Source organism: Lonchura striata, chromosome 19 (genome assembly GCF_046129695.1).
Source record: "Lonchura striata isolate bLonStr1 chromosome 19, bLonStr1.mat, whole genome shotgun sequence".
In the NCBI taxonomy this organism is placed as follows: Eukaryota; Metazoa; Chordata; class Aves; order Passeriformes; family Estrildidae; genus Lonchura; species Lonchura striata.
Genome location: NC_134621.1, coordinates 4,237,956 through 4,264,159, shown reverse-complemented (window position 1 = coordinate 4,264,159; position 26,204 = coordinate 4,237,956). Strand labels below are relative to the sequence as shown.

Here is a 26,204-nt window from a genome sequence, read left to right as displayed (position 1 = left end):
TTAGTGTTTCCACAGGTTTATAAATCTGATAAATACAAGTATAACACCCTACCCACCACAATGGGGCAGGGGAGAAAGGGAGTCCCCAGGGTTGCTGAGAGAGCACTGGCTTGTACTTGGCAGCTGGAGAGTTCACAACAGCTGGAAATTTATGCTGATGTGTCAAACAGTTTCTCAATCATCTCCCCCACCTGGTCGACCTGGTATTTGATGTATTTCTCAGGGTTCTTGGTGAAGGGCACGTTGCCAAATCTACAAAAGAAAACAGGTGACAAATAACTGGAACACAGCAAAGAAACCCACTGCTCCCTCCTCTGTCACAAATCAGCTCCACTCCAGCACACCCCACTCAAGTGACAGAGTATCCTGTGTAGAGCAAACGACCTGGTTACAACTGGCCTCACAAACATGAACAGCCCAGGGTGGCTCAGGGCTTTGTGCTCACTGACCAAGGAATCAGGGTGACACCTGCAAATACTCAAGGTCAGCTTGGGGATGTCTGAGTGTGCAAAGTAGAGAAGCTAAGACAGGACAATAGAAAAGTGGTTTGCTCAGGCTATGCAAGGCCCCAAAGACCTCAGTAAACCCAGAGGAGAGGACAGTGCTGCAGGAGGTCTCACCTGTTCAAAAAGGCACCATAGGTCTCTTTCACAATGGTTTTCTGTGCCCGGCGGATTTTGTCCCGTTGCTCCATGTCTGGGATTGCCCAGGCCTTCTGGATCTTGCACAGCTCCTCCAGCCCGTCGTTAAAACCCTGTCCAAGAGAAACTCAGTGAGCATCCCATCTGCAATCACATCTCCACATCCAGTCTGATGCTCCTTCCCCTCCCTGCTGATCACCAAGAGGTCTCCTCCTCAGGCAGATCTGTGTCCCAATCAACCAGGGCATGTTCTGACACCATCCAACACCTCCTCACCTTAAAGCGTTCCTTTATCATCTGCCTCTCCTTGTCCTTGAGCTGCAACAAGGAGGGAAAGAAAGGATCTTATTTCATCTCCAGAAATAAATATCCAACACCACTGTTGGCCCACAACTCCCCATCCAACCTAAGCAATATCCAGCACTTGGTTTGGATTCCCTCTCCTCCAGCAGTGAGGAGAGAGATGCAGAACAGCACACCCCACACTCAGCTGAAGTAGGTTTAACAAGGATAATTTTATACATAAAATAGACTTTTCATGCTTCCATCCCTTTCCAAGGGAACATCTCAGGGTTTTGAAAATCCAGAATAGAGGCGTCTGCTCAGGTGAAGATATAAGAATGGAGGCAGAGATTAAAAGACTTGGATGAATCCAGGGCAAGGGAGATCCACTTGTGCCAGCCACAGTGGTCACTATGCAGAGTGATACTGGCAGGACATATGAAGAAGGTTTCTGAGAATTTTTTATGACAAAAGAGATGGTGTTTCTGACAACTTCTGTTCTGTCAAGCCCATCCTTGCCCATCTTCTCACCTTCACTCCTGGTTGAAAGACAGGCAGGTTTCTCTCCGAGATGTAATCTGTCACCTTCAACCAGCTGCATGTGCAATGAGATGGGAGAGAAGCAGAGTTACTCACACCTCTACCAGAGCACTTCTGTCTTCACCTGTGACCCAAAGTCCAACTCAGGCAATATACACCCCAAAACTTCCCACACTGACCCCTTCCCAAAATGGATTAATTGCTTGGAAACCAGACATACTCTGCTTTGGTTTTAGCCAAGTTTCTGCTTTAGGTGAATCGCTCCCACTGCCCCAGCAGCTCCCAAAGAGCTCCCAAAGTGACAAAAAAAGCAAGGCAGAGGCAGAGGATGTCACCGACCTGCGCTGGTAGGTCTGGATCTGCTGCTCAATGAGTTCTCGGTAGGATCTCTCAGCTGTTTTCTGTGTCACAGCCACCAGCTGGATCAGCTCAGACCTGGAAGAGCAAGAAACCTGAGGAAGCATCCGAGCCAGCTGCTGTCAGGATGGCAGCATTTCAATCCCCATCAACAAGTTCCTTTCAGCCCTTCACAATAAAATGTTCCCTGAAATGTGCACACTGGGAGACAGAAGCAATCCGAGTTACTTTCCACAGCCGCATCCTCAATCCTCCCATGATCAAAGGATGCTCTAAAACCTAAGGCATTTTCTAATGCTTTTATCTTCCACTCTCAGGTAACATGATGTTTATAATACTGCAAAACCTTCAAAGAGGCAGTTTCAAGGACGGAAGAAAAAGCAGATATGAGGCTGGCAAGTAAGTGTCCTCAATGCAGAGCTCTGCTCCAAAACCATCCTATCAGCATTGGACTTGAGGGACATTCACTCAGGACACACACTTACTTCTCCAGAGATTTCAGAATGTAGTTGTAGTTGTTATGCAGAAAAATGGCACTCAAAGCTGGGTCTTCATAAACCTTGGATTTGCTAAGCAGGTTAAGCTGCAGGTTGCCCAGAACTTTGCCTTAAAGAGGGAAAAACACAGAACAAGAAGTTTTGCACTGAAACTAATTATTGACAAAGCAAACCAAGCTCTGGGCCCACAGCAAAGTGAACAGCATGTGCTTGACTGCCTGTACAAAGGCTACAATCACATGTACTTAACAGCCCTTACACAGATTTTTCTTCAGCAAGTCACCCAAGCCTCTCTGAAAACTACTGCTTTCCATGCCTTGGCAATGGAGGTGCACTTTGGCTTCAGAGGAACTCCCAGAACTTTCCACAATGCAAGCTCAGGTCTCAGAAACTGAAGGACCTGATCTCAGTTGTAACAGAAAGAGAAATCACTGATGTCACTTCCTTAAAACGCCCCTTTGGCAGCTGGGAACCTTCATGGGGTTGAAGGCTAACAAAGGTTTAAGGGGAACAGCTCTGCAGCACAGTGAGCTGCTGCACTGTGCTTTGTCCTGTCCTACTCTAACAGCCAAATTCCCAGACTGACCCTTTTTTCATCCTTCCCATCAGACTCCAGCTCAAATGTGGAAAAAACACATGGAGAAGAGACACAGCCTGTGCTTTTCACCCAGGAATGAGCCCAGTAAAGGCTTGTCCATGGGGCAGAAGGAGGAAGCTGATGCCTCCTAGGGGCTACCTAAAACCAGAGGCTCAACAAAATTATAATAATAAAAAGCAGTTATATTTATTGAAGGGCCTTCAGGTACATTTCAGCCCCTCCCCTGAGGCTACACCCAAAAATGGACAGTGGGTCACAGATTTTCACACTTTGATAAGTTTGGTCCATTTACATATTGCGGGTTAATCTTCAATTACAGCTTCAGGTAATGAAGTAATTTACCCAAAGTTTGCTCCCATTACAAAGTGAGTTTACATCACTTTGTAAGGTTTTGCTCACATTACAAAGTGATGTAAACTCACTTTTGTTTACATCTCTCAGGGCCTGAGGCAGTGACATGCCCTTGATTGCTAGACCTAGAGAGGAATTGTTCTGTCAGACCAAAATGGGAAAGCAGTAGCTAACACAGTATATGGAGTTTAAACACTAAAGCATTGCAGGATTACAAATATATGAAAATACAAAAGCTAAAATCCTATGGCATCAAAGGTGTGCAGGGTACTCACAGATGTAGGTGCTCAGCAGCCGCCTGCTGAACTCTGAGCTGTAGCTACTGGCTGAGGAGCTGGTCTCTGAAAGGAAAGTCTTAGGCCAGTTAACATGCCCTGGGAAGAGGGGGATTGTGTCTGCCTCTATTCCTCATCCCTGTTGCTATGGAATTAACTCCCACTGACAGTGAAATATCTCCTGCTTCAGAGCCCACTGTCAGCAGCTCATCCAGGGGGCAAGAGCTCTGCCCCCTCAGTCCTTGTGTCTGCATCCAGTGCAGAGCACCCTGGCAGAAATATCTCCTTTCCTTCCAGATGCTCAGGGAACATCCTTTTGATCAGAAAGAATCATAAAACTCCTCCTCCCCATCCATTCCCCCAGCCTGAAAAGCGTTGGTTAGCACTAGAAACTGGCAATCAGAGAACAATGAGCTAGAGCTGTTAACAGCAAGCACACAACAGTAATTGAAACAAGCAGAAGGGCTCTGGAAAGCTTCAGCCATCCCCATGGTTGCTGACAGGGCCTGTCTGGCTCTAGGAGGGACTGAGACTCCAGGCTGGCACATGCTCCTCTGTCTGGAGATGCCTTTCTGCCCTCGAGGGCCTGTGGGCATGAGGCCCACAAGACACGTGGGGTGGCCACCTCCTCCTGCCCCCTCCAGAGAGTTTGGCAGCCAGACCTAGCTCGGGTGGTCCGAGTTCACCAGCACCCCATGGGAAAGGCCTCGAGGCTCCTGTTGCTGGGAGCTGGACAATGAGGAGCTGAGTGCACATGGGCTAAAGCACGACACCAGCTGGGCCAATCTGCTACCTGTGCCAAAGAGATTCCGTGCCATCCTGAGCCTGTCTCAGCTCTTGTGGCATCCCTCATTGTCTGCTGCTGACAAGCCCTCCCTATCCTCTCTGGCCCACTGGCAAGGATTATTTACCCTCCCCTTTTCCCCCTTTTCAATTATGTGTTAATTTATTTACAACTGCTGGAGGATAAAGAATTAACATACATCACCAGAGTCTGAGGCAATATGAACAGGTAGGTGTGGGTAAGTTTGCTTACCTCTGGGATCTAAAGGAATATTGTATGTGTCCCCAAGAACTACAGAGATTAGGCAGAGCAGAGAGAAAAGGGGAGGGATGAGAGAGAAAGAGAAATGCAAAAGTGCAAAAAGACAGGTTAGAGACCACCATTCCTTTGAGAACAAAGCAGATATTAACACAGAGCAGCCACAGGCAGGTGCACAGGAGAGCAGGCAGGAATCCCTCCAAGGCCACAAATGGAATGGAAATCACAGAGGAAAGGCAGAGTCCAACCTCCTTCCCCTGCTAGAGACATTGTTTGCATTGTTATTGGTTGTATTTAGCACAACACCTCATTCCAAAACAGTCCAAACCCACTTTCAAGGCCAAGCTACCTCATATCTATGCTGACTTTTCAATCACCTAAAAGAGATCTCACTGCAAGACATGTCAAGACTTCCAAACAGTGCTGACATCACTATTCAGGGAACAATATGGGAAACAGTTGTTCCAAGAAAAAATTCAGACCATTTCTTTCATCAAGGAGAGAGAGCCAAGGCCCAGAAGAGCCTGAGCACAGTGAGCTTGCAAGTGGAAAAGGCACAAGGCAGTGCTAGAAGAGATGGGGCAAAAGCAGAGACATCTTAGTTCGAGTTTAGAATTAGCAAATTTCCAAACTGAACTTTGCAGGTAACAGTTTGGAGGCAGCTCTAAGCTTCCTCCTACCTCTGCTGCTAATGGGCTCTTTAACCCTCTCCAGTCTGTGCCTTCTCTGTGCCCTCCCTCTGTGCCTCCCCTGAATCTCCAGGCTGCTCTATTCCAACCTCCTTGAAAGCACAAGCTCTGCCAAGGCCAAAAGCTCACTGGAGAGCCTGGAGTTGCTGCTCTGCACAGAACCAAGAATCCCATTCCAGCTGACAAGCAGCACCACCCTGCTACACGAGCGGCTCTCAGCTTCTCATCTATGCATTCATTTCCACACTGGGTCTCTTCAGCAGCCTGGGGAGCAGAACTAAAAATTGTCTCTCTGACAGGATGCACAAATGGCTCCAGTGCCTCAGCTTGCCCATGTCTCAAGGTTGAGGAGATTCTTGCAGCTGCTGTTGTACTCTGAGCAGAGGATGGTGCTGTTCACACACAGAAGCCAACTGGAGCAGCCATCCTCATTCCAGTACAGTCACACAGCGCAAGGCCAAGGCCAGACTTGGAGCTAAAAGACCCAGGAATCCCTTCTCAGAGCACACCAGCAGTAAACACCATCTTCATTGTACCTGCCAGGAGCAAGTGTGGAAGGCCAGCAGGGAACTCTTCATCCCTTGGAGTTCTCCAGACAATCAACTATGTGGTCAAGGCAGATTGGGACAAGACAAACCACAGGGTGAAGGACAGGAGAACAAGCTCACAGTGCATGTTGAGGCTTGGTCACTTCAGGGAAGTTGTCCAGGGAATCTGAGGAAGGAACTGCATGCCCAAGCAAGCCCCATGCATGTACATACCTTGTGAGGCCAGCATGGCACCAGCTGTCTCCTGGAAATCCAGTAATTGCTGTAGGAAAAGGATGGCCTGGAAACAAGGGAGGGAATTTAGGAGCAACCAATATTACATCTCCAGTGGTCTGCTATTAAGGATCATGAAGAACCACTTGTCCCCCCACACTTAGAGGCATTCAAGAAACAAATCACTACACTCCTCTGAACTGCTGGGTTTTCCCCACACAGTCCCACCATGGCTGAGCAGGGGTCACCAGCTCATCCTGCCACAGAAACCAGGTAATTGTGTAATTGTTAATGCAGAGACACCTTAATTTAGGAAGTTTCCCTACTGCTCTTTTTAAAACTCCTTCAGAAGCTGTTTTCCACAAAGGATGGTTCAAATTACCATCACGTACATTGCTGGTGAGTTCGTGAACTGTCCCATCTTTTGGCATGTTGTACTCCTTGTCTGGATCATTCTAAAAAGGGAAGAGACAGACATAAGGTGAGCATGTAAGGGGAGACACCGACAATACAACTGCTGCTACAACTGAGCTGAAGGCTTCTTCATCCAGCCACTCCCAACACCCTCAGGCCCAGCTCTCACAGTGCCATCTCCTGGTGTTCAGAAACCAGAGCTACCAGGCACCAGCAGCTCAGAACCTCAGGGCTCTGTTCAGCATGTGACATCACACCTTCAGCTCACCTACCATTCACCAAGCCCATCTTACACAGGAACAGCTTAACACGAGTCCTCCAAAATTTTTCAAGGCAGCAATTTTCCTTTCTGTTTAGGATTAATTCTGAGATAGACTTAGTGTCTGCAGAGGCCTGGATGCTCATGTCAAATTATTTGTAGGATGCCTGTTAAGGATCTTAGGCAAAGGCCTTCTGTGTTTGAAACCAGCACGAAGCATTTGGTATTTGACTGTCCCAAGCAATCCAGCAAGTTCCTGCTTCATTCAGAAACTACACAGTCTCATGGAAAGCTGAAAGCTAAACTAGAGGTTTTGTTCCAAAAAACCCTCTTCCAAGCTGATCAGAGACTACTGCGGAGAATCCTACCTTAATGTTGTCTGCAAACTCCTCCAGTGCCTTTGCACCAGTGGTCTCCATGGAAGTGATGAGCCCTGGCAGTTTGTTCTTAGTGCCTGCTGCAGTTCCCTGGAATAGTTCCACAGTAGATCAGCAAAGGAAAACAAATAGTATCAGAACTTCCACCCAGCACAAACCCCACCTCATACCCCAAGCCAGCATCTCATTCTCAGCTCCCCATATGCCAGAAGAATATTTACAGCACCATCAACAACACATGAAATCCCACATTCTCCAGGCAGAAAGGGCAGATGATGTGGTGGTCCATTGAGGTCAGGACTTGAAATGAAAAGAGCTGCTGCTGAGAGATGCTGAATTGCTGGCTCCCCAGCTCTGATAGGAGCAAGGTGCACTTGTGCAACTGCAGTCCGTGCTGGGGGACAGAAGCAGCATGGCTTTGCTCAAAGCCACTGTGATAATCCATTTCAAAAATATCTCCAGATAATGCAAGCCACAGGACCCTCTCCAATCCCATCACATCTACCTGCAAGACCTGGTCAAATTCCGGCTTCATCTGCTTGAGATGCTTCAGGATGGGGAAGATGGTGAGCACAGCTGAATAGTCGTGTCGGATGATGGCTTTCCGGGCAGCTGAGACAATGTTATCACCCTCCATGATCAAGTTATCCAATGACTCCTGCAACAAAGCCAGAGACCCATGAGGAAAGAACAGGGCTTCTGCTCAGGCAGCACAAAGGGCTCAGTGCAGGACACCCATTCCAGATGACCATTTGGCTGATACATCATTTGTGGTACCAGTGAGGGACTCTGAGCACATGTTCTCCAGGCTTTGTACAGACCCTGGTTCCCTCAACAGGTCCTGGAGGACAAGGCAGCATCCTTTCCAAGCAGAGAGGCTCAACTGACCTGGATGAGAGAATCAAAGGTCTTCTTCTGGTGGTGCTCTGGGACAATTTCTGTCAGGAGCTGGTATTCACTCTGGGCCAGTTTGACAAAGGCACTGACGCAGTGGATGTACGCGTCGATCTCAATGTCGAAGACGTCGTCCCTCCCTGCAAGGGCAAGATGCCTTTGGTTTACACAAGGAGCATGAGGTTCTTCTGGGCCAGCTGATTCTGGCTTTGCACCCATCATGTGTGAGAACAAGAGTCATCTTCTCACCATTACTGCCCTGGTTTTGTGTGTGGGAATCTCTGAGTACCCAGCAGGAGGCAGGAAAAGCCACCCGCAGCTCAGGAAATGCACATCAGGGCACCACCTCTTTCCAGCCTCATGACAGAAGTGAAGTTTGGAGCTCTTCTGGGATACAGACTAAATTTAATCAAGGGCTTGAACACAGAGTACTAAACCCAGGAAAGTCTGAGGTGAATTATTCAACATCTCTGCTTGTATTTTTAGAATTCCTTATCTCCATCCATCATGCAGATGAACTGCCATTCGGCATCAACATTTCTGAGAAATAAAGGCTGTCCAAGAAGGCAGCTTCTTCCCACTTGCAGAAACAAGATAAAAAACCAGGCTGATGAACATTTACATCTTATGAAGCAGGAATATCAGCACAGCTAGGTGAGTTATCTGCCATACAATGCTGCATACAAATGCAAATATCTCAGTCTTATAATATGAATATCTCAGTCAAAGATCCATCAAAGATTCTACATGGCACGCATGAGAAGTGATACAAGGGCCAAAACCAACTCATGCCAACCACTGCTGGACATGTCTGCAGGACAGACACAGACAGACCCCATCCGGCAAGACAGTAAGATGACACAGAGAGACCTTCTCTAAGCTATAGGCTGCTGCTTCTCTCCTCCCAGAGACTTTTGATGGAAAAAGAACCAATTCTTCCCCATGCTGACAGGTCCTTCAGGTTTGTATTTCAGAAGTTTTGGTCAGCAGAGGAGACACAGACTGCCTGCAGTGCAGTGGTGCACTGTAGGGTGTGCTGCACTGTTTCCTTTCCTGCTTGCTTTGCCTCAGCACCCAAAGGCCAGCAGCCATCTACAAGAAAATGTCCCTCAACATGGTGACCTTTCCTTGGACAAAGTTGGGCTCTTTGTCTGAGGGCTTAGGGAGTGTGATTAGTAGCAGTGAATTCTACTGAGAAGAGCCAGAGCTTCTTAGCCAGAGGGGGCTCATGCTTCAGGACTGCCCACGGAGAGGAACAGCCCTGGTTACACCACAGCAGTGGAAGACTCTGGGAAGCAGGGGGGACCAGCTGGCTCCCAGGGCCACCCCGGTACTTACCCGCAGCCGGCCCGTGCTTGTCGCTCAGGGCATCGGAAAGGTGCTTAACGCGTAAGTCATGCTCATGACCTAGTGAGATGGCAGCTGGCACAAACAGAAGGCGCAATTTATCCAGGGTGGTCACAGCAAGGATGCTCACTCTGGCTGGAAGCTGCTTCAAGCCTGGCTTATTTGATCTGCTGGACACCTATTTCCCTATGGTCCCAGGAATGCTTCCTGACCAAATCCTTTGGTTGGGCTATACAGCGGTAGCAACCCTTTGAAACCTGATGAGAAGTGTGAGTTGCTTCTTGGACCACAAGAGTCCTTTAAACCTCCTGCCATATATTCTGAATGGGATTGCAGGCATCAGAGTCCAATTTTTACCCACAACCATTAAAAATCCAAACTCAAAGGCCCTCTCCTGCTCAGCATGAGGATTTTCCCCGATGTGAGTGATATTAGTCACCATCTGGGGTTTAGCAGGCTGCAGCACAGGTGCTGAAGAAACCTGCTTAGGATGGATTCATAGCAGGAGGCGGGAATGTCTTAGAGATGCTTTGAAGCATCTTCTCCCTTATCTGGCACAACCTCTAGAAGCAGAGGAGGTCAGAAAAGAGGAGTCAAGCATTTAGGCAGAGAGAAGATGTACAGGTACAATGCACTGAGCTACCTGCGGTCCAACACTTCAGCACCAGGTTTGGAAAGGTCACTAGGAAAATGAATGTCTCAAAGTCCAGGCAAAAAGAAAAGAGAACAGGAACACCACAAGCAGATGTCAGCAGAGCTTCCATTACCCAGGAGGCTGTGGTGGGTCAATGTTAGAGGTAATAATCCTCTCCACCTCTACTCATGTTTATGGAGACTCTGAAATTCAGATAGTAAATTCTGAATAAATAGAGTAAATAAAACAAAATTATTTGGCCCTCCAGCATCTCCTTGGTTCCCCAATCCAATGCTGTTTTCCAACACTGAAGTAATGGAAGCCCCACCTGGGAAAGCAAGAGTGATACACAGAGAAAGTCAAGGGTGAAGTGGCTTGAGCTGTGATTACCTTCCATAGGAATGAGGTTAGAGGCCCCCTTTTTCCCATCTAGACCATGCTGAGAGTACTGTTTCAGAAGGTTCTGAGCCTTACGGATCGTGCCTGTCACCAGAACCAGAGAGAAGAGACAAGAAGACCTAGAAAATGAGTGAAAGAAAACAAACCCAGAACACCAGCCCTCCACCAGCAAGTCACCTGGGCCCAGCAAGAGGATGCTGGGCAGCAATGAGGATGCTCAGCATGGGAATGTGAACCCCAAACTCATGTCCAAGTGTGCAGATACAATGGCATTTCCAGAATGCTTCCCTGCTTTGAGGCTGGGGGCATAAATTGGAGCCAGGGATACAGAATCAGTTTGGAGACACAGCATGGTATGGCTGGGTGATAAACACAACCAGAGAAGGGAAGGCATGAAACTCCCTTCTCTGTAATGGGTTTATTGAAGTTGGTGCTCTGCATCCAAGCACAGCAAGAAGGTTTGCTGCTTTTCCTCAGCTATGGAAGCAGAGCTTTGCATGTGGACAATTCCTGTCTGGCAACACGCTGCCTGCTCCTTGGAGCCACAACTGCAGTCACTTAGTAAGAGGTGCCTTTCTGAGGGGTATTTTCTGAGCATAATCAATAAAGAGCCATCAGGAGCCCCAGAGCCAAGACAAGGAATGGTACAGGAAGCAGTAAAAGGGTGATAACCTCTGGGCTTTTTTTTGCAGCAGCAATTCCCATCAGAGGAATCCCAGAATAATGGATGCTGCCCACCCATGTGTAACTTGCATTAAGCCACCCTAATCCCCAAGACACTTCTCTTCCAAGGAACTGCAAATCAATTAAAACCATGGAAAAAAAAAATAACACTGGGTTAAAAGATTTATACTTCAAACACACAAAAACCAGACAGAACTGAACAAAAAGGCAGTGCTGGATATACAGCTGGAATGCACAAAACAAAGCATTAATGTGACAACTGAAGCCTAGGCAGTGTTTCCACATTAAAAGGTTAGCTGTCATGCAACAAGCTACAATTATCACAAGCACACCGACACCCTCCCATAGCAGACCTTTGCTGTTGCCTGCACAACAGGGAACTGGAAGTTTTGGGAAGGTGGAAGGGGTTTCTATAGGAGACCCAAATGAAACACAACTGGGCTGAGTAAAATGAAGAAGCCAAAAACAAAAATGCTGCTGCCAAAATTCAGAATTGTTCTTCCGCTATTAAGCAATAAATACTTCAAACATGCAGAGGATCTCTACTTTCACCACTAACTGTGAGCCCCAGTGCAGCCTGGAAATGAGTGCTGGCTGCCCAAATGCTGAAGGGAGCCCAAGTACACACTGCTGCACAGCCCTAGAACAGCATTCCAGGGTGCAGGACAGCTTCATCCCATAAAGGGATTTATGGCAAGGGAAAGGGAACTTCAGATCCCTCAGACACTGGGAGAGAACAGGAGAGAAACGTTCCTCTTGAATTACCAAACTGCCTTAACCTGGTGCACTTACTAAATGACAGAGCATGGTTCCCAAAATGTAGTATTTCACTGGTTATATTGTCCTTCTACCAGCTCAGAGTGTTCTCGATCACTTTGTAAAGAAAGAAAAAAATCATATCCATGAAACATTTTCTTCTAACAGGAAATTTCTCCCCTCATGACCCACACCTGGGAGATGGGAAGGATGGGAAGTCTCACGCCTTTGCTGGCTGAGGCATTTGCTCCCAAGCTTCTGCCATATGATCAAATGAGGACTATGCCTCTTCTTCCAAGCTTCCTGATGCTTCTCACATCCCATATATTTCCACTTTATTCTTAGCTACTTTCAGAAACCTCCAGAGCTTGGGCACACCAGCAAGCTCCTCTGAGCAAGGAGGGCTCTTTCTTACTGCTGCTTCCATGACCCAGCAACTGCAGAGTAGCTCAACTCAGGTACTGTTCTTCTACTTTTCCCATTTTCCAGCATTTACAGGGAGGGAAAAATGCAAAGGAATAAAAATAGATTGTGAATTGATGTAAAAACCAAGCAGACATTACAAATGCTGTTGCTGTGAGCAGGCTCTCACTCCACAGGTATGCAGTGGATGTTTTCACAGCCCACCCTTGATGGCTTCTTCTCTTTTAAATTTTTTTTCCTCTTTTTCTCAATTTCAGGAGCTGATTATGCTGCATTTTATTTGCATAAGCACAATTACCTGTGTTTACTGACACACACTGAGTGTTCAGTGTCCGGGGGCATCACTTCAGTGCTGTTGGATCCCTCTGACTTGGCATCATAATTAGGCTTTAATGGATTCTGGTGGAAGCCAAATGTTTTTGTTCCAGGATTGTTTTCCCCTATTAAGCAGCTCCCTAACCAAATGGGACTATGTTTCAGCTACTAATGAAAACATCACATTCAAGCCAGGCAGTGATCAGTCTGGGAAACAGGAATGGGCTCTTTATTCTGCCACTGAACATGCCTATAGGTACCACCTCACTGGAGCACTAAGGAAACTGGGAAAGAGCCCTCCTGTAGTCTGAAAAGAGCCTCCAAAGGTCAAAAATCACCTGAAACCTTTGCTTCTGAGGCCCAGTTGTTCCAGAGAGTGGGATTTGGGCATGCATGAGATGTTTTTCGACATGCAATTCATTCTCTTGTTTCTCTCTTCCATTAGGCAGTTTTCTATCCAAGCAGCAGGGCAACACATCCTCTTTTCTCAAGCACCAGCTGCAGGAATCTGCATGAAACCAGACAATGCCCTCTGGCTTTTGTAGGCCAGGTGGCCCCATCCTTCCTCAAAAGTGCAGAACTTCCTGCTGCTCTCAAGCCCAAAGAGAGCACAGGGTCTACAGGCATCACAAAGAAACATTATTTTATGCACATATGTTTGCAGCAGGATGATTTGGGAACCTGAATACACCTGCTCTCTGAGAAGGAGTGCTGACATTTCAAATATCAAACTAAAACCAGAAAAAAACCACAAATCATCAGCTCAACTTGACCTGTCAAGTGTCACTTTAAAGGACACAACTCTGCTTTAAAAGCATCTCCAGCAGTCAGATTTTTAACTGCATGGTGTAATAACAAGAGACAGCACAGGGTACATCAACAGGAACAGAGAGATGAAGACCCTCTGAAACAACACATGGATATGGAGCATGTTCTCTAGAATTCAACACAGTCCCTGGGGCTATCTCTGCCTTGTTACCCTGCTCCTAATACCTCACCTTCCCTTAATCCTCTCTTGTGCTGTTTTGTGGTAATAAGAAAGCTATAGCACATCAGATTTAGTTTGTTATTTACCCCTTGCAACAGGTTAAAGTGTGCATTGGGGTGTGCACTGGGATATTCTTCTTCAAGGACCAAGGAAATCAAGTCTCTTGTTGGAAATGTCAGAAAACCCCCTTATCTGAAACTCAGATTGGCAGAACTTGGCTTTACTTACTGAAATAAAGTAACAGAACAGAAAAAAACCTTTGTCCAAATTGAACAAATGCTAAACCCAGGGGACAAACACCACCAGAGCCACTGTGCCAGTGTGAAGATGGTGTGAGACCTCCACCTCAAGAGCTGTACTTGAAAGCTAATGGAATTGCAGAAAAAAAGTGAATCTGTGCCCAAAGACTCTATTTTTCTCCATTTTTAATTTCACTGAAGTACAATTCAGCAGTCATAACAGATGGCTGGTGTATGAACATCCACTGTCCTTCAAGAGCTGCAGTCTGGTTCTCTGTCTGCTTCATGAAGATTGGAGACAAATGAGCCACTATTTTTTCTTGGCAGTACAATAATCCAATGGATCACTTGAGACACTCTTTCCTTCATGCACCATCAGCTCCCTGCATTCAGACCTGCTCCATCTTGCAAAATCCAATTGGACATAAAGACATGAAAATCTTCTGGCACATCTACAGCTGAGACTTTCCTCATGACAAGTAATTCTGGATGCCCAAATGCATCCACTTTAGACGAGTACTGTTTGTAGGAATTGGTGCTCTCTAACGTGTGGGCTCCTCTCTATGGGAATATCCAAGATCTGAGACTCTTTTAAAAAATCCCTAGGATTTTTCAATAATCTGCCCATAAAAACAAAGCATCTCCCCCATCCCTGACTCTTTACCTAAGAGCACAGGGGAGATACTATCACTTGTCAGGTTGCTCAGAAATGTTTGCTGAGCATGCTGAATGCACAGAAATAAAAACACAGGAACCTTTTCAGAATCAGGTGATAACTGAGAAGTGTTGACCAAATCTGAAGCATCTGCAACCTGAGCTTCCCATGGCTCAACTACAGAATCCCACTGGCACCTTTCAGTGCCTCTAAGCCTTATCAAGTAGTTCTCCGCTGCCAGGGAAAAATTCACTGAAATTCAAACCAATTCCATCAGCTTTCAAGGACAGCTCCAGGGCACAGCAGCAATGGCACAGATTGATTTTGAAAGACCACAGGAGTGAAGTCTGGATGCCACAGCCTTCTCCAGGCAGCCCTCCCTCTCCAAATATCCCAGGCACATCCCCTGCTGCAGCAAGAAGAGGCCCAGCAAAGCCTCTCCACACACAGAAGTGAAGAGAGTGAGCACCAGGGCCAGCACACACACACAGAGACACATTACCTGGGATGAGGACTGCATTCACATCAGGATTATAAAAATAAACACAACACAATTAAAATGGGTATTTCTTCTTCCTCCCTTTCCCCATCCCATCCATTCCCAGTCCCTACCCACATTTCTTACTATTTTCCTGAACCCAGTAAGAGTACTTGGACAATACAGGACAAAATAAGGAAGGGGAGTATTGGCCAGGTAAACCTACAGAAATATGAACTTTTCTGCTGTGATCACTGTTAAAGAGGAGACAACAGAGTGCTGGGACACAGAGGGTCAATATCCCTGTGCTGGCTTTTGCTGTTCCTCCTGGCTGTGCTCCCACTAGATGGCACATTCCAGAGAGGGGAACTCCAGCCCTACAATCCCAAACTCCAGAATGACCAACCTCACCAGCTGCAATAAATGCAGAAAAACCACATTGTGAGAAGGAATAACCCACCAGCCACATTCATAGCTCTTCCCAAGACAGGCTGAGGCAAGAGCTTTAAGAGCCCTTCTAAACTTCGCTGTATCTCATTTTTGTAGGCACTTACCTAATCCCTATCTCAGCTCCTGGAGGCTTCTTGCTTTCTAGCACAACAATAATTTATTCATAGCTAATGGCTGAAGTGAGGTGTTTTATCAGATATGAGCTTTCTATTTGCTGTGGCACAGGCTATATTCCATATGCCAAGGCTCTGGATTTAATCTGAAGTGCTCTAGATCAAATCCTTTTACAGTCCACTCAGGTCTCTTTTTACTCCTCTCCTCTGTTAGGGCCTTTCCCCTCCCTGTACACAGGGCCCCTCTGGGACCCTTTACAGCACCCAGAGAACAGAGCTGATGGCTTGACAGACAGACAGAACCTGTAATCTCAATGCTAAATCCAGAGCAGAGAAGTGCTTACCTCCAAAATCTCACCTAAATGTCCTAAAAACACATCTTAGACACAGAGCTACCTCAGCAATGAGAAGGCTGAAGATGTGTTAATACCCAGGGCAGTGATCCCTCCTGGGGGACTCACCTGGCCTCTTGATGGGCTTTTTGGTGGGGGTGTCCTTCCTTTTGTTCTGAATGGCAGGGGAATATGGCACCCCCGAGGAAGAGCTGTTCTTACGGAAATGGTCCTTCAGCCCCTTGATGGAGCGGTCAAGCTGCACAGAGCGGATTTGGAAGTAAACTGTCATGAAATCTGAGGAGACAAGGTAAAAATGAGATTACAAGCACACAGGAAACACTACATGGTAAAGCAGACACTTTGTGCCCCTGCAGAGACTTAAGAAACATTTGGTGTGGGACCACAAGTCAGCATCCTTCCCTCCCAGAGCCTCTCCTGTTTTCTTAAAAAACTTCTTCTCCCTTCCCCTGCAATCTTCATTCCACTCCTCCCACCATACACAACATTAATTCCACCACTACCAAGTGGTGGAACTGACAGGAGATATTTGTGCAAGGCATTGTCAATTCAAGTGCTTTGTTTCCAGCATGAGAGACTTCACACACTTTTCAGGATTCAGGCCACTCGGGGATTTAATGAGGTGCTCGTCATTTGAAAGCAGAATGCAAGCTGACTAATAAAATATGCTCTACATGCATGAGTTGTCTTTGATCATGGAAAAATTCTTAAGAAGCTTTTAAGGATGTTCATCATACTTGGTAGGCACAGTAATCCCCCCCCTCAGGAGTAAATCATTGAGGTGGGGGGTGATTCTTGGAGCTGCATGAATGTAAAAGTTCACATTTCCTATAGAAGTCTACAAAGTCACTCAATCCTGAAGAAAAACTTAATAAAGGACTATAAAGCTCTAGGAAATCCTTAATGCTGCAGAACAGGAAAGGAGAGACATGTACAGACTGAAGAAAGTCTGTGCTGCTTTCCCCCTGCCCTTGGTCACATTTCATACAAAGAGTTCTGGTCATAAATATTTCCCAAATGGGAGTAAATGTCCAGTGTCTTGCACATTTATAAAACCTGAGCACTGGATAGCTGCAGCTTCATCTGAAGGCATTACAGGTACAAGTGCAGAGGATTTTTGCTACAGGACAGACTTTGCATTAACATAATTTATGCTTTGTTTACACAGCTCATTCTGTTCAACCAACAAACCATCACTTCAGTCTCACTACAAAAAAAAAAAAAAAAGCAGAATCTTCAGGTGCTGGAAAGACTGAACTACTCAGCTGAAAGGTGCCACTAAGGCATCACTCGTCCTGCCAGTGCTGCCAGATGGGCACAGGGAAGAAGAGGCAGCAGCACCCACCTTGGTTCCTGCCGTTCTCCACCAGCCAGCCCGAGATGCGGATGATGTCGTGCAGGACGCTCTCCGGGAGGTGCTCCAGGGACATCTCCTCCTGTGTGTCCATCTCCTCATCCCCACTGATCAGGTCCAGGATCAGGATGGGTGGCACTGGCTTGGTGTGTCGTGTCATCAAGCTGCGGAACTCCGATTCCAGGGATTCCTTGCCCCGCTCAAAGAGGGATTTCTGGCACAAAACACCAGGACAGAAGCAGAACAGGATTTCTGTCATCAGTCACTCAGGAGTATTTTTTCATAAAAACATCCTTTCTAACCACTGTCAAGTACTGCATGCTTCAAACTCCAACCACGCCTGTATACGAGAGACTTTTAAAGTGAATTAAATTTAAGAAATGCTAGGGAGTTGCTCAAGTGGGATTTTAACAGATCACCCATTCTGCTCAAGCAGCTGAAGGACTGACAAGAGCTGCTCAGGAGGTTCAATCCACTCCTCCTCCACAGGTGCAACAGCTGCTTTCAGAGTCTTCCTGGCATAAGAGAGAGAGCAAAATGCCAGGAGCAGAAATTCTGCCTAGAAGCCAAAGCAATCATTCCTTCAGCTGTGCCCAAACACCACCTTCCCCAGGCAGCAAACCCACAAGGGACAAGCAGGGGACAAACAGCAGGGCTGTGTCTGTCCCCCTCTCATCCACAGGTTCCAGGTCCATGACCCACCACACGGTTCAGCTCCGGGCTGTCGGGGTTGTTGTCCTGGAAGTATTCCACTGCCTTCTGGATTTTGTCCATGCAATTCAAGTATTCCTCCAACCTCCCCGTGGGGCTAAAAATAAAACCAGAAATAAAAGGTAGTGCCCTAAGAAACAAACAAACAAACAAAATAACACGAAAGCAACAGACCAGACTTGGGATAAAAACAACAATCCCCTTTTCCTCAGCTAGGAGGAATTCCCTTCTGCCTGCACTCAGTGCCACAGCAGGATACCCAACCCACACAGCAAGTGCAGCAGCACTGGTGATGGAGCAGCACACAAGTCTCAGCCTTGCTTTCCTCTCCCAGACAGGCCCTGATGGAAGGCAGAGGGAACTGCACATCCCATCTCAGACAAGAACCATCCAACACCCTCCCAGACAAGGAGGCTCCAGAACAGCTCTGGTACATCCTGGATGTAGTAACAACTTCAATGGGCAAGGAAAAGCTTTGGGAAAAGATCAGAAGACAACAGAAAAGCTACCGCTGCTCATGGAGATTGCAATGGGAGCACCTCTGAGAGATCTGGAAGAGATCCCAGTACAGAGTCTGAGCTGTCTTTGCCCTGTGGAAATGGCTGAATGTCAAGCCAGTGTGGACTGAGGAAAGAATGTGGGAAGGGTACCAAGCATACCAAGGGTGTGTGAAGTCAGGTCCCCCACCTCTATCTCAAAAATCCAACAGGATGAAGCTCCCAGCAGGATTTATCTGCTCAACTCACCCTTCCTTGATGATCTTCTCTGTGTCCTTGGCCACATGGTAGTAACTGATGACGTGATCCAAGCAGGACAGGGTCTTCTCCACGTTCTCCTGCAGGCGCTGCAGGTTCTCTGTCTGTTTGTGGACAGGGATGATGGAGTTCTCCAGCTTCATCAAACGGCTCTCAAAGGAGGAGAGGATTGAAACCTACACACCACGAGAGAAACCAACAGCTCAGGACTTCCTTCCTATGGAGTGGGGTAGGAATTAGAGCAGGGAAGTCAGGGATCTTCAAGGCCTAGCTTTTCTTTTTGGGCTCTGCTACTAATTTGCCATGGTTCCTTAGCAGCTGTTTCCACCCCTCTATGTTCTAGTTTTTACTAACAATCACAAAACAGATCACCTGCCATATAGGGATGGGCCAATCCCAAAAAGTGAAGATAACGTTCTAAGACAGAAAAAAGGACAAGCAAAATTTTATTCACCAACAGAAAATAAAGCCGCAGAAACTTGCCTGGAGGTGCCCCATGTAAAAAGAGCAGCAAAATCACAAACCAGCAGCTCCTTTGCTCCACAGTGAGACCCAAACAGGAGCTGCACAAGTACCAGTCTAGTGAGAACCTTCTTTTGCACCACAGACATTTGGTTTTTAAAGAGGATCGTGACAGTGCTGCTGACAGGAGGAAAACCAAAGCAAGCTCATAAAAGGGTGCCTCAGAATCATCTTTTCTAGGCTCAAAGGTAATTCCTACAAGACTCACTCCTGTGTCATGTTTTCCACACTTCTCTGGTGGTGCCTCTATGACTTTTTTAAAGCACTGAGACCAAGACTGGACATAGTATATAAACTGAGGGCTTATAAGCAATTACAACACAATAATTACTTTTTATCTTTGCACAGAACACTCGCAAAATAAAACTCCAAACAAAACCTGAATTATGAAACAACAACATGATGCTGTTTATCTGAGGTTTCTTAATACTTTTTCCCCAAGAGAGAGGACTGATTGTAGCAGAGATGAGGCCAACAGCTCATCTGAACCCTCAGCAGAGCAGGAGAGAAGCTCAGTATTGAAGCATTTCTCAGGTTTCCCCTTTGCCCAGTCACTGAAGTCCAAAGTGGTTCATTGCTCCACATCCCTCAGATGGGCATCACAACAGCCTTGAAAACTCATAAACCTAAAAACCTAAGAAAAAGTAAAGCCAGGCCCAACATAAGGACATCCCTACCATGTTCTTGGTGAGCTGGTCACTCTTCTCAAGGCTCTCTTTGATAAAGGACAGAGTTTCTTCTTCCTGCGAGTAAGATGAAAAAGAAATTACTCTAAAATTCTGAACACTAAGGTTTAAGTCACTAAACAGCACACACAGGTTTTTACCAACCTTGTAAACTCTGCTGCAAGCCATGTTTGGTCTGATGCTGATTCTGTGGCCACATTTTAATATTACCACCTCTTAACAGAAAGCAGGGCAAGTAACCCAAGGTGGGGACACATAATGTAATGAGCCAGGAGGTTTATGAATTCACTGTTTCCCTTTATGGGCATTAAAGGGAAACACAGCACAAAATAAAATGAACACTTTTCCCATTGAGGCACAACGACTCAGCACACATTTCCCTGCCACAGCACAACACAGGTGCTGCACCTTCCAAACACACCGGGAACTCAAGTGTCCGATGCAAAGCAGCCACCAAGGGCTGGTTTTAAGTCATTAAAGCCCACAGATGGTGGAGGGACCCCAAAGCCCACAGGCAGAGGGGAATGGCAGCCTGTCAGGACAGAACCTGACTGTGGGGAGAGCCCACCGACCCTGCCGAGAACGCAGAGGGGAAACCCAGGCCCACAGTGGGGAGCAGAGATACCCCCATTCCTGCAAACCAGGCCTTGAAGAGGACCTGAGGGTGCTCCCAAGCCAGCAGGGGGATGATGAGCGCCTTGAGGGGTCCCGGGACGCCCCCAGGCCCGGTGAGGACCGCCAGACCCAGCCTCGCCTGCCCGGCAGCGCCAGGGGGCTGCGGGCCCGGCCCCAAGCCCCGGCAGCGCCCGCAGAGCGCCCCAAGCCCACCCCCACCTGCTTGAGCTTGTCCTCGATCTCCCTCCTGCGGGCCGACACCTCCTCGCTCGGGATCATCGCGCCGCAGCCGCCCCGCCGCTCGCTCCCACCGCGCCCGGCCCGTCACTGCCGCGCCGCCATGACGGGCGCGGCGGCGCGCACCGCGCATGCGCAAAGAGCGCCGCCGCCATCTTGAGAGTGGCGCCGAGCGAGAAGGACCCGCGGGGAGCGGCGGCGCATGCGCATTGCCCTGCCCGCGGCCATGTCGGGGGTGGCGGGAGGGGCTGCGCCGCCATCTTGGGAGTGGCGCGATGGGTCACAGAACCCAAATCAATTAATTTGGGTTCCCAGATCCTCGGGTCCAGCCCGTGCCCCCACACCCCCTTGGCAAGCAGAACATGGCACCGAGTGTCACGTCCAGGCTTTAACATCTCCAGGGACAGTGCCCCCACCACCTCCCTGAGCAGCCCGTTCCATTGTCTAATCACAATTTTTGTGAATAAATTCCTCCTCATCTCCAACCTAAAGTTCCCCTGGCACAGCTTGAAGCTATGTCCTCTCGTCCTGAGCGTGGCACTGTTGCGTAAAATTTTCTTAAGAGAGGATGTGCTTTGATGTTTGATCTTTGTGTACTTTCAAGCCTAATGGACAATAAAGGAGATTTAATCCAGGAAAGACACAGCAGCCAACAAGTTCTAAGTGATGTGCAGGTGTTAGAAAAACAAACTGCATATTGGTAGAATTGCCTTGTTATGGTTTAGGGTTTGACATTTTTAAATTATCTCGGGGTAGGCTAACAAAGCTTGGGACAAGGATGTGCTGATAGTGGGTACAAAAAAGGCAGAATTTACAGGCCATGAGGACATTTGACAGAACCCCCAAGATAAGGAAGGAACTTATAAAACAACTCAGCAATTAGGATAAATCAGCTCTGACTAACTGTAATTTCAGCAGGGGCAGATCCAAGGAACCCACCAACCCAAAAGAAGAGAAGGACTGAGCACATGGACTAATTAGCGTGGCAAACAAGAGAATAATTTCCCAACAGAAGATAGAATAATAACAATCATTAATAGGAGAACTATGTAACTTGCGGCCAATTAACACAAATTCCTTTGCTAAAATGCATAAATAGTAAAAAGTTTTGACCGTGGTAATGGCTTGATTTGTGGAGTCCCAACAAGCACCCAGGTTTCTTCAGCTCTGAAATAAATAATCAGCGTCTCTCTTGAGTGTGTCATAATTGGTTTATTGCACTGGGGGTAACAAATATGAATTTGTGCACAACAGATGTGGAGGAGGCCAGGGGTTTGAGCTCAGGAAGGTGAAATTATAAAAATGTGAGTGTGAACTCCTGCACCCTTAGGGAGAAAGGTTATCCCACGGGAGAGCACAGGGGGGATGGCCGGGGTGTCACACCCTGGGGGCTCTGCATGTCCCTAAACTACCCAAGCCCAGAGCAGGGAGTGTTTCTCCAGCACCTGCAGGTCCTGCAGCCCCAGCTCCCGCTGCCCTGCCCCGCTCCAAGGCTCCTGCCACACGCAGGGACTGGTGTGTGCCCATCCATCTTCCCCTTGTCAGGCCACCCCGAGCTCCAGAGAGAAGATTTTTTTTATACAACAATGGATTTCACAACCCACCCTGTCCTGCTGCCCACGCATGTGCCCAAGCTCTGGCTCTGTTTTTTCCCCTGTGTGGCCACAAACACCTGCCTGTGTTTTGTGGGGATACCTGGTAAAGGGGATTTGGGGGTATAAGAGAGGAGATCCCTGTCCAAGCTCAGCACCCAGCACCTTTTGTGCTTCCCCACACTGGGCTGGTGTGATTGGGAAAGATCTTTCTCCCAGAAGAGCAGATCCATATCTTTCTTTACAGAATTCCATGCTCTTTCTGCCAGCATTCACCCCTTCATTCAAAGGGCAGCCCGAGCCAGAAGGAACCTCCCCTGGGGAGCAGTTGTGTGTGTTTTGTCCAATAATGCTGTTTCTTTCCTGAAAACCCACCCAAAAGGACCCCTCACCCCTCATGGAGCAACAGTCCCTTAGAGCAAAGTCGGAGAGATACACCCACCCCAAGTGCCAGCTGTGTGGGATGTTAAGGAGTGAATAAACATACAGAAATAAATGCACAGCATTGTGTAAAAACTGCTGGACTCTGTGCAAACGTGAGGTGCAGCAGCACATCTAAAAGGAAGCAGCAGGAAAAAAAAATAATGCTGGTCAAACAGAAAGAGTCCAAGGGGTTATTTTGGGTAAAAGGAAAAAGAAAGGGTACAAATGCTGCAGTTTGAGCTGATGCCTCAGGTTTTAGCTTTTCTGGTTTTCAAGGTTCTATTCTGCTTTAGTTTGTAAGTGCAGGTTTCATATGAGGGGATGGTGAGCTTTCTGTACAGAGTAGGGAGACAAAACAAATCTTTCCCCAGCTGGGGACCAAGGACAAATCATCCAAATCTCAGGCCCAAGAGATGGAATGAAGAGAGAAAACAAAAGGATGGAACTTCATGAGTTAAACTCCAATCTGCAAATGGAGCAGAATTTATCAAAGTGAGAGAGTGCATTTGTGACCATTTTGGGTTGTGCTGCCCGAGGTGGATCTATTGAGGCCACTTAATAAATCCCGATTTATTCTAGTCTGTTCTTCACAAGGCATCAGAGCGTGTTCTACCACAGGGCAAACCACACGCCCGTGCTGCCAGTGCCCGCAGGACCAGCAGGGCTGCAACCGGCGGAGCGGCAGCTCCGGGACAATCCCGCTCCGTTCCCGCTCCAATCCTGCTCCAATCCCGCTCCATTCCCGGGACAATCCCGCTCCAATCCCGCTCCAATCCTGCTCCAATCCCGCTCCGTTCCCGGGACAATCCCGCTCCAATCCCGCTCCAATCCCGCTCCAATCCCGCTCCGTTCCCGGGACAATCCCGCTCCAATCCCGCTCCAATCCCGCTCCAATCCCGCTCCAATCCTGCTCCAATCCCGCTCCGGTCCCGGGACAATCCCGCTCCAATCCCGCTCCGTTCCCGGGACAATCCCGCTCCAATCCCGCTCCAATCCTGCTCCAATCCCGCTCCGTTCCCGGGACAATCCCGCTCCAATCCCGCTCCAATCCCGCTCCGGTCCCGGGACAATCCCCCTCCAATCCCGCTCCAATCCCGCTCCGGTCCCGCTCCAATCCCGCACCAATCCCGCTCCGTTCCCGCTCCGTTCCCGCTCCAATCCCGCTCCGTTCCCGTTCCAATCCCGCTCCGTTCCCTTTCCAATCCCGCTCCGTTCCCGCTCCGATCCCGCTCCGTTCCCGTTCCAATCCCGCTCCGTTCCCGCTCCGTTCCCGTTCCAATCCCGCTCCGTTCCCGCTCCAATCCCGCTCCGTTCCCGCTCCAATCCCGCTCCGTTCCAGTTCCAATCCCGCTCCAATCCCGCTCCGTTCCCGTTCCAATCCCGCTCCAATCCCGCTCCGTTCCCATTCCAATCCCGCTCCGTTCCCGTTCCAATCCCGTTCCAATCCCGCTCCGTTCCAGTTCCAATCCCGTTCCAATCCCGCTCCGTTCCCGTTCCAATCCCGCTCCGTTCCCGCTCCAATCCCGCTCCGTTCCCGCTCCGTTCCCGCTCCGTTCCCGCTCCCTTCCCGCCCCGTTCCCGCCCCGTTCCCGCCCCGTCCCCGCTCCGCTCCCGCCGCCGCTCCCGCCGCCGTCCCGCGGGCTCCAGCCCTGCCTGCCGCTGGACACGGGAATGAATGCCGCCGCTTCCCCCGCCGGACAAGGGATTTCCACTGTCAGCACCGGCACAAAAGGTGGGAAATTCAGCCAGCTGTGAGAAAAGCCTGTAGTAAAACAAGAAACACTTCACAGTTACAGATTTCTCCAAAGAACTACCAGTCATAAAGAAACTGAGAGCCACAAAAAGCTATTTTTTTTTCTTTTAAAGAAGTCTCCATAACAGTAACAAGAAGGTTTCTCTCCCTAAGTGAGCTTAAAAAAGACTGTTTTAGAAGTAATAAGCTGACTAAAATGTAAAGTTTTATTCCCTAAGTGAGCTACAAAAAGACTATTTTAGAAGTAATAAGCTGACTAAAATTTTAAGTTTTATTCCTTTACATTATCAGTAAAAAAAAAGTTATTGAGAGAAGAGAAATACTCTAAAGGTTTTGTTCTAATTCTTATTATGCTTTCTTTCAGTTTTATTATTATATATTATTACATATTATTATATTATATATTATTATATTTTATTATATATATTATTTTATTAAATTATGTTAATTATATTATATTATATTATATTATATTATATTATATTATATTATATTATATTATATTATGATGTTATACTGTTATATTATTATATTTTTTATATTTTATTTTTTAATATTATAAGTTTCTATCATTTTTTTATACCCATTTAAAGTTTTAAACCTACTTTACTTTTCTCCTAATCCCACCTCACAATAGAAAATTAGTACATTAGGGATTAACCAGCGCTAAACCCACCACACTCAACACTACATTAGCCAAAAAAAATCTCAAAACTAACAAAATCTCAAATTAGCAAACCAAAACCACTGCAGTGCCTGACTAAGGATCGCATCCTCAGTGCAGTGCTCGCTTGGGGGTTGGCAATAAGAGAGTTAACGAGTCCCTTTTAGTGCATTTGCTAAACAAAACTGGTTCCAGTGCTCCGAATTCCAAGGCTCCGGCTGGGATCGGAGCCCGGCGCCGCCGGGGTTTGGAGGCTGCGGGGTCGGAGCTCTGTTGTTCGGCAACGGGAGTTTGCACCACCACAGGCATGAGGAAGTGGCACCTGCTGGCGGGGACGTGACAGTCACTTCTCTCCGAGGACAACGTGTTCAGGGCGTTGGCCACCCAAAAATGCCACTGGAAAGAAAATGGAGCTGGATTAGCAGGGGGGAAACTGAGGCAGAGAGGGGTTTTGCTTTGCCTGCTCGGGGCTTGGCAGCGAATTGCTGGATAGACCCAGATATCCCCCCAAATTCCTATTTCTACTGATTGCCTTTATGGTGGCAAAGCGTGATCTTGACAAGATTTGGAGAAATTCAATTAATAGTAGGGGATAAAGGGGACTTTCTGTCCCCTGCATTGTGCCTCAGCGCTGCTCATCTCAGGAACAGTTCCTGCATTAAAATATAGTTCCATTTTATAAATAATAAACCACTTTATTGCAAAAAGAAAAAGAATTATGCCTGCTTGCTTCCCATTGGCAGGGTTGATCCTGCTCCTGCAGGAGAGGACAGCGAGGAGGGGATGCTGGGGATGCAACAGGGCAGCAGCATTCCCGAGCCACAGGAGCTGCCCGAGGATGCAGTGAGGGCAAAACACCAGGAGCCTCAGAGAGGGCTTTGCATTTGATGTGGGAGAGGAGAGAGATCAGAGTATGGAGGAGTCAGGATTAACATAAATTTACAAACCTTCCATTCTGAGCTGCAGGGCTGTCCTGGACTGTGTTCCCCATAGCGGAACCCAGCAGTGCCCCAGGCTGCAGGAACACTTGGGTACACACTCACTGGTGTTCCCTCCTCCCCAGACACAGCCTGTTCTGTCT

The 26,204-nt window shown here is 47.8% G+C and overlaps 1 protein-coding gene across 6 annotated transcripts; it reads right to left on the bottom strand.

Annotated features, from left to right (window-relative positions):
• Positions 1 to 20,831, bottom strand: EXOC7 (exocyst complex component 7). 6 transcript variants are annotated; one of them, XM_077787346.1, is made up of 22 exons: positions 20,674 to 20,831; positions 19,831 to 19,896; positions 18,623 to 18,807; positions 17,868 to 17,973; positions 17,157 to 17,379; positions 15,920 to 16,087; positions 14,920 to 14,931; positions 10,349 to 10,441; positions 9,316 to 9,384; positions 7,972 to 8,117; positions 7,589 to 7,741; positions 7,075 to 7,173; positions 6,426 to 6,488; positions 6,034 to 6,100; positions 4,578 to 4,616; positions 3,542 to 3,607; positions 2,306 to 2,426; positions 1,803 to 1,898; positions 1,455 to 1,518; positions 918 to 959; positions 621 to 754; positions 1 to 252 (listed from the first exon to the last, which is right to left on the bottom strand). In XM_077787346.1, the coding sequence occupies exons 1-22, from the start codon at positions 20,731 to 20,733 to the stop codon at positions 150 to 152; spliced, it is 2,175 nt and encodes a 724-aa protein (XP_077643472.1). In that variant the 5' UTR covers positions 20,734 to 20,831; the 3' UTR covers positions 1 to 149. The 6 variants fall into 6 exon arrangements, with proteins under 6 accessions (XP_077643472.1, XP_021397356.1, XP_077643473.1 ...); XM_021541681.2 differs by lacking the exon at positions 9,316 to 9,384; XM_077787347.1 differs by lacking the exon at positions 14,920 to 14,931.
• Positions 20,832 to 26,204: the final 5,373 nt, after the last annotated feature.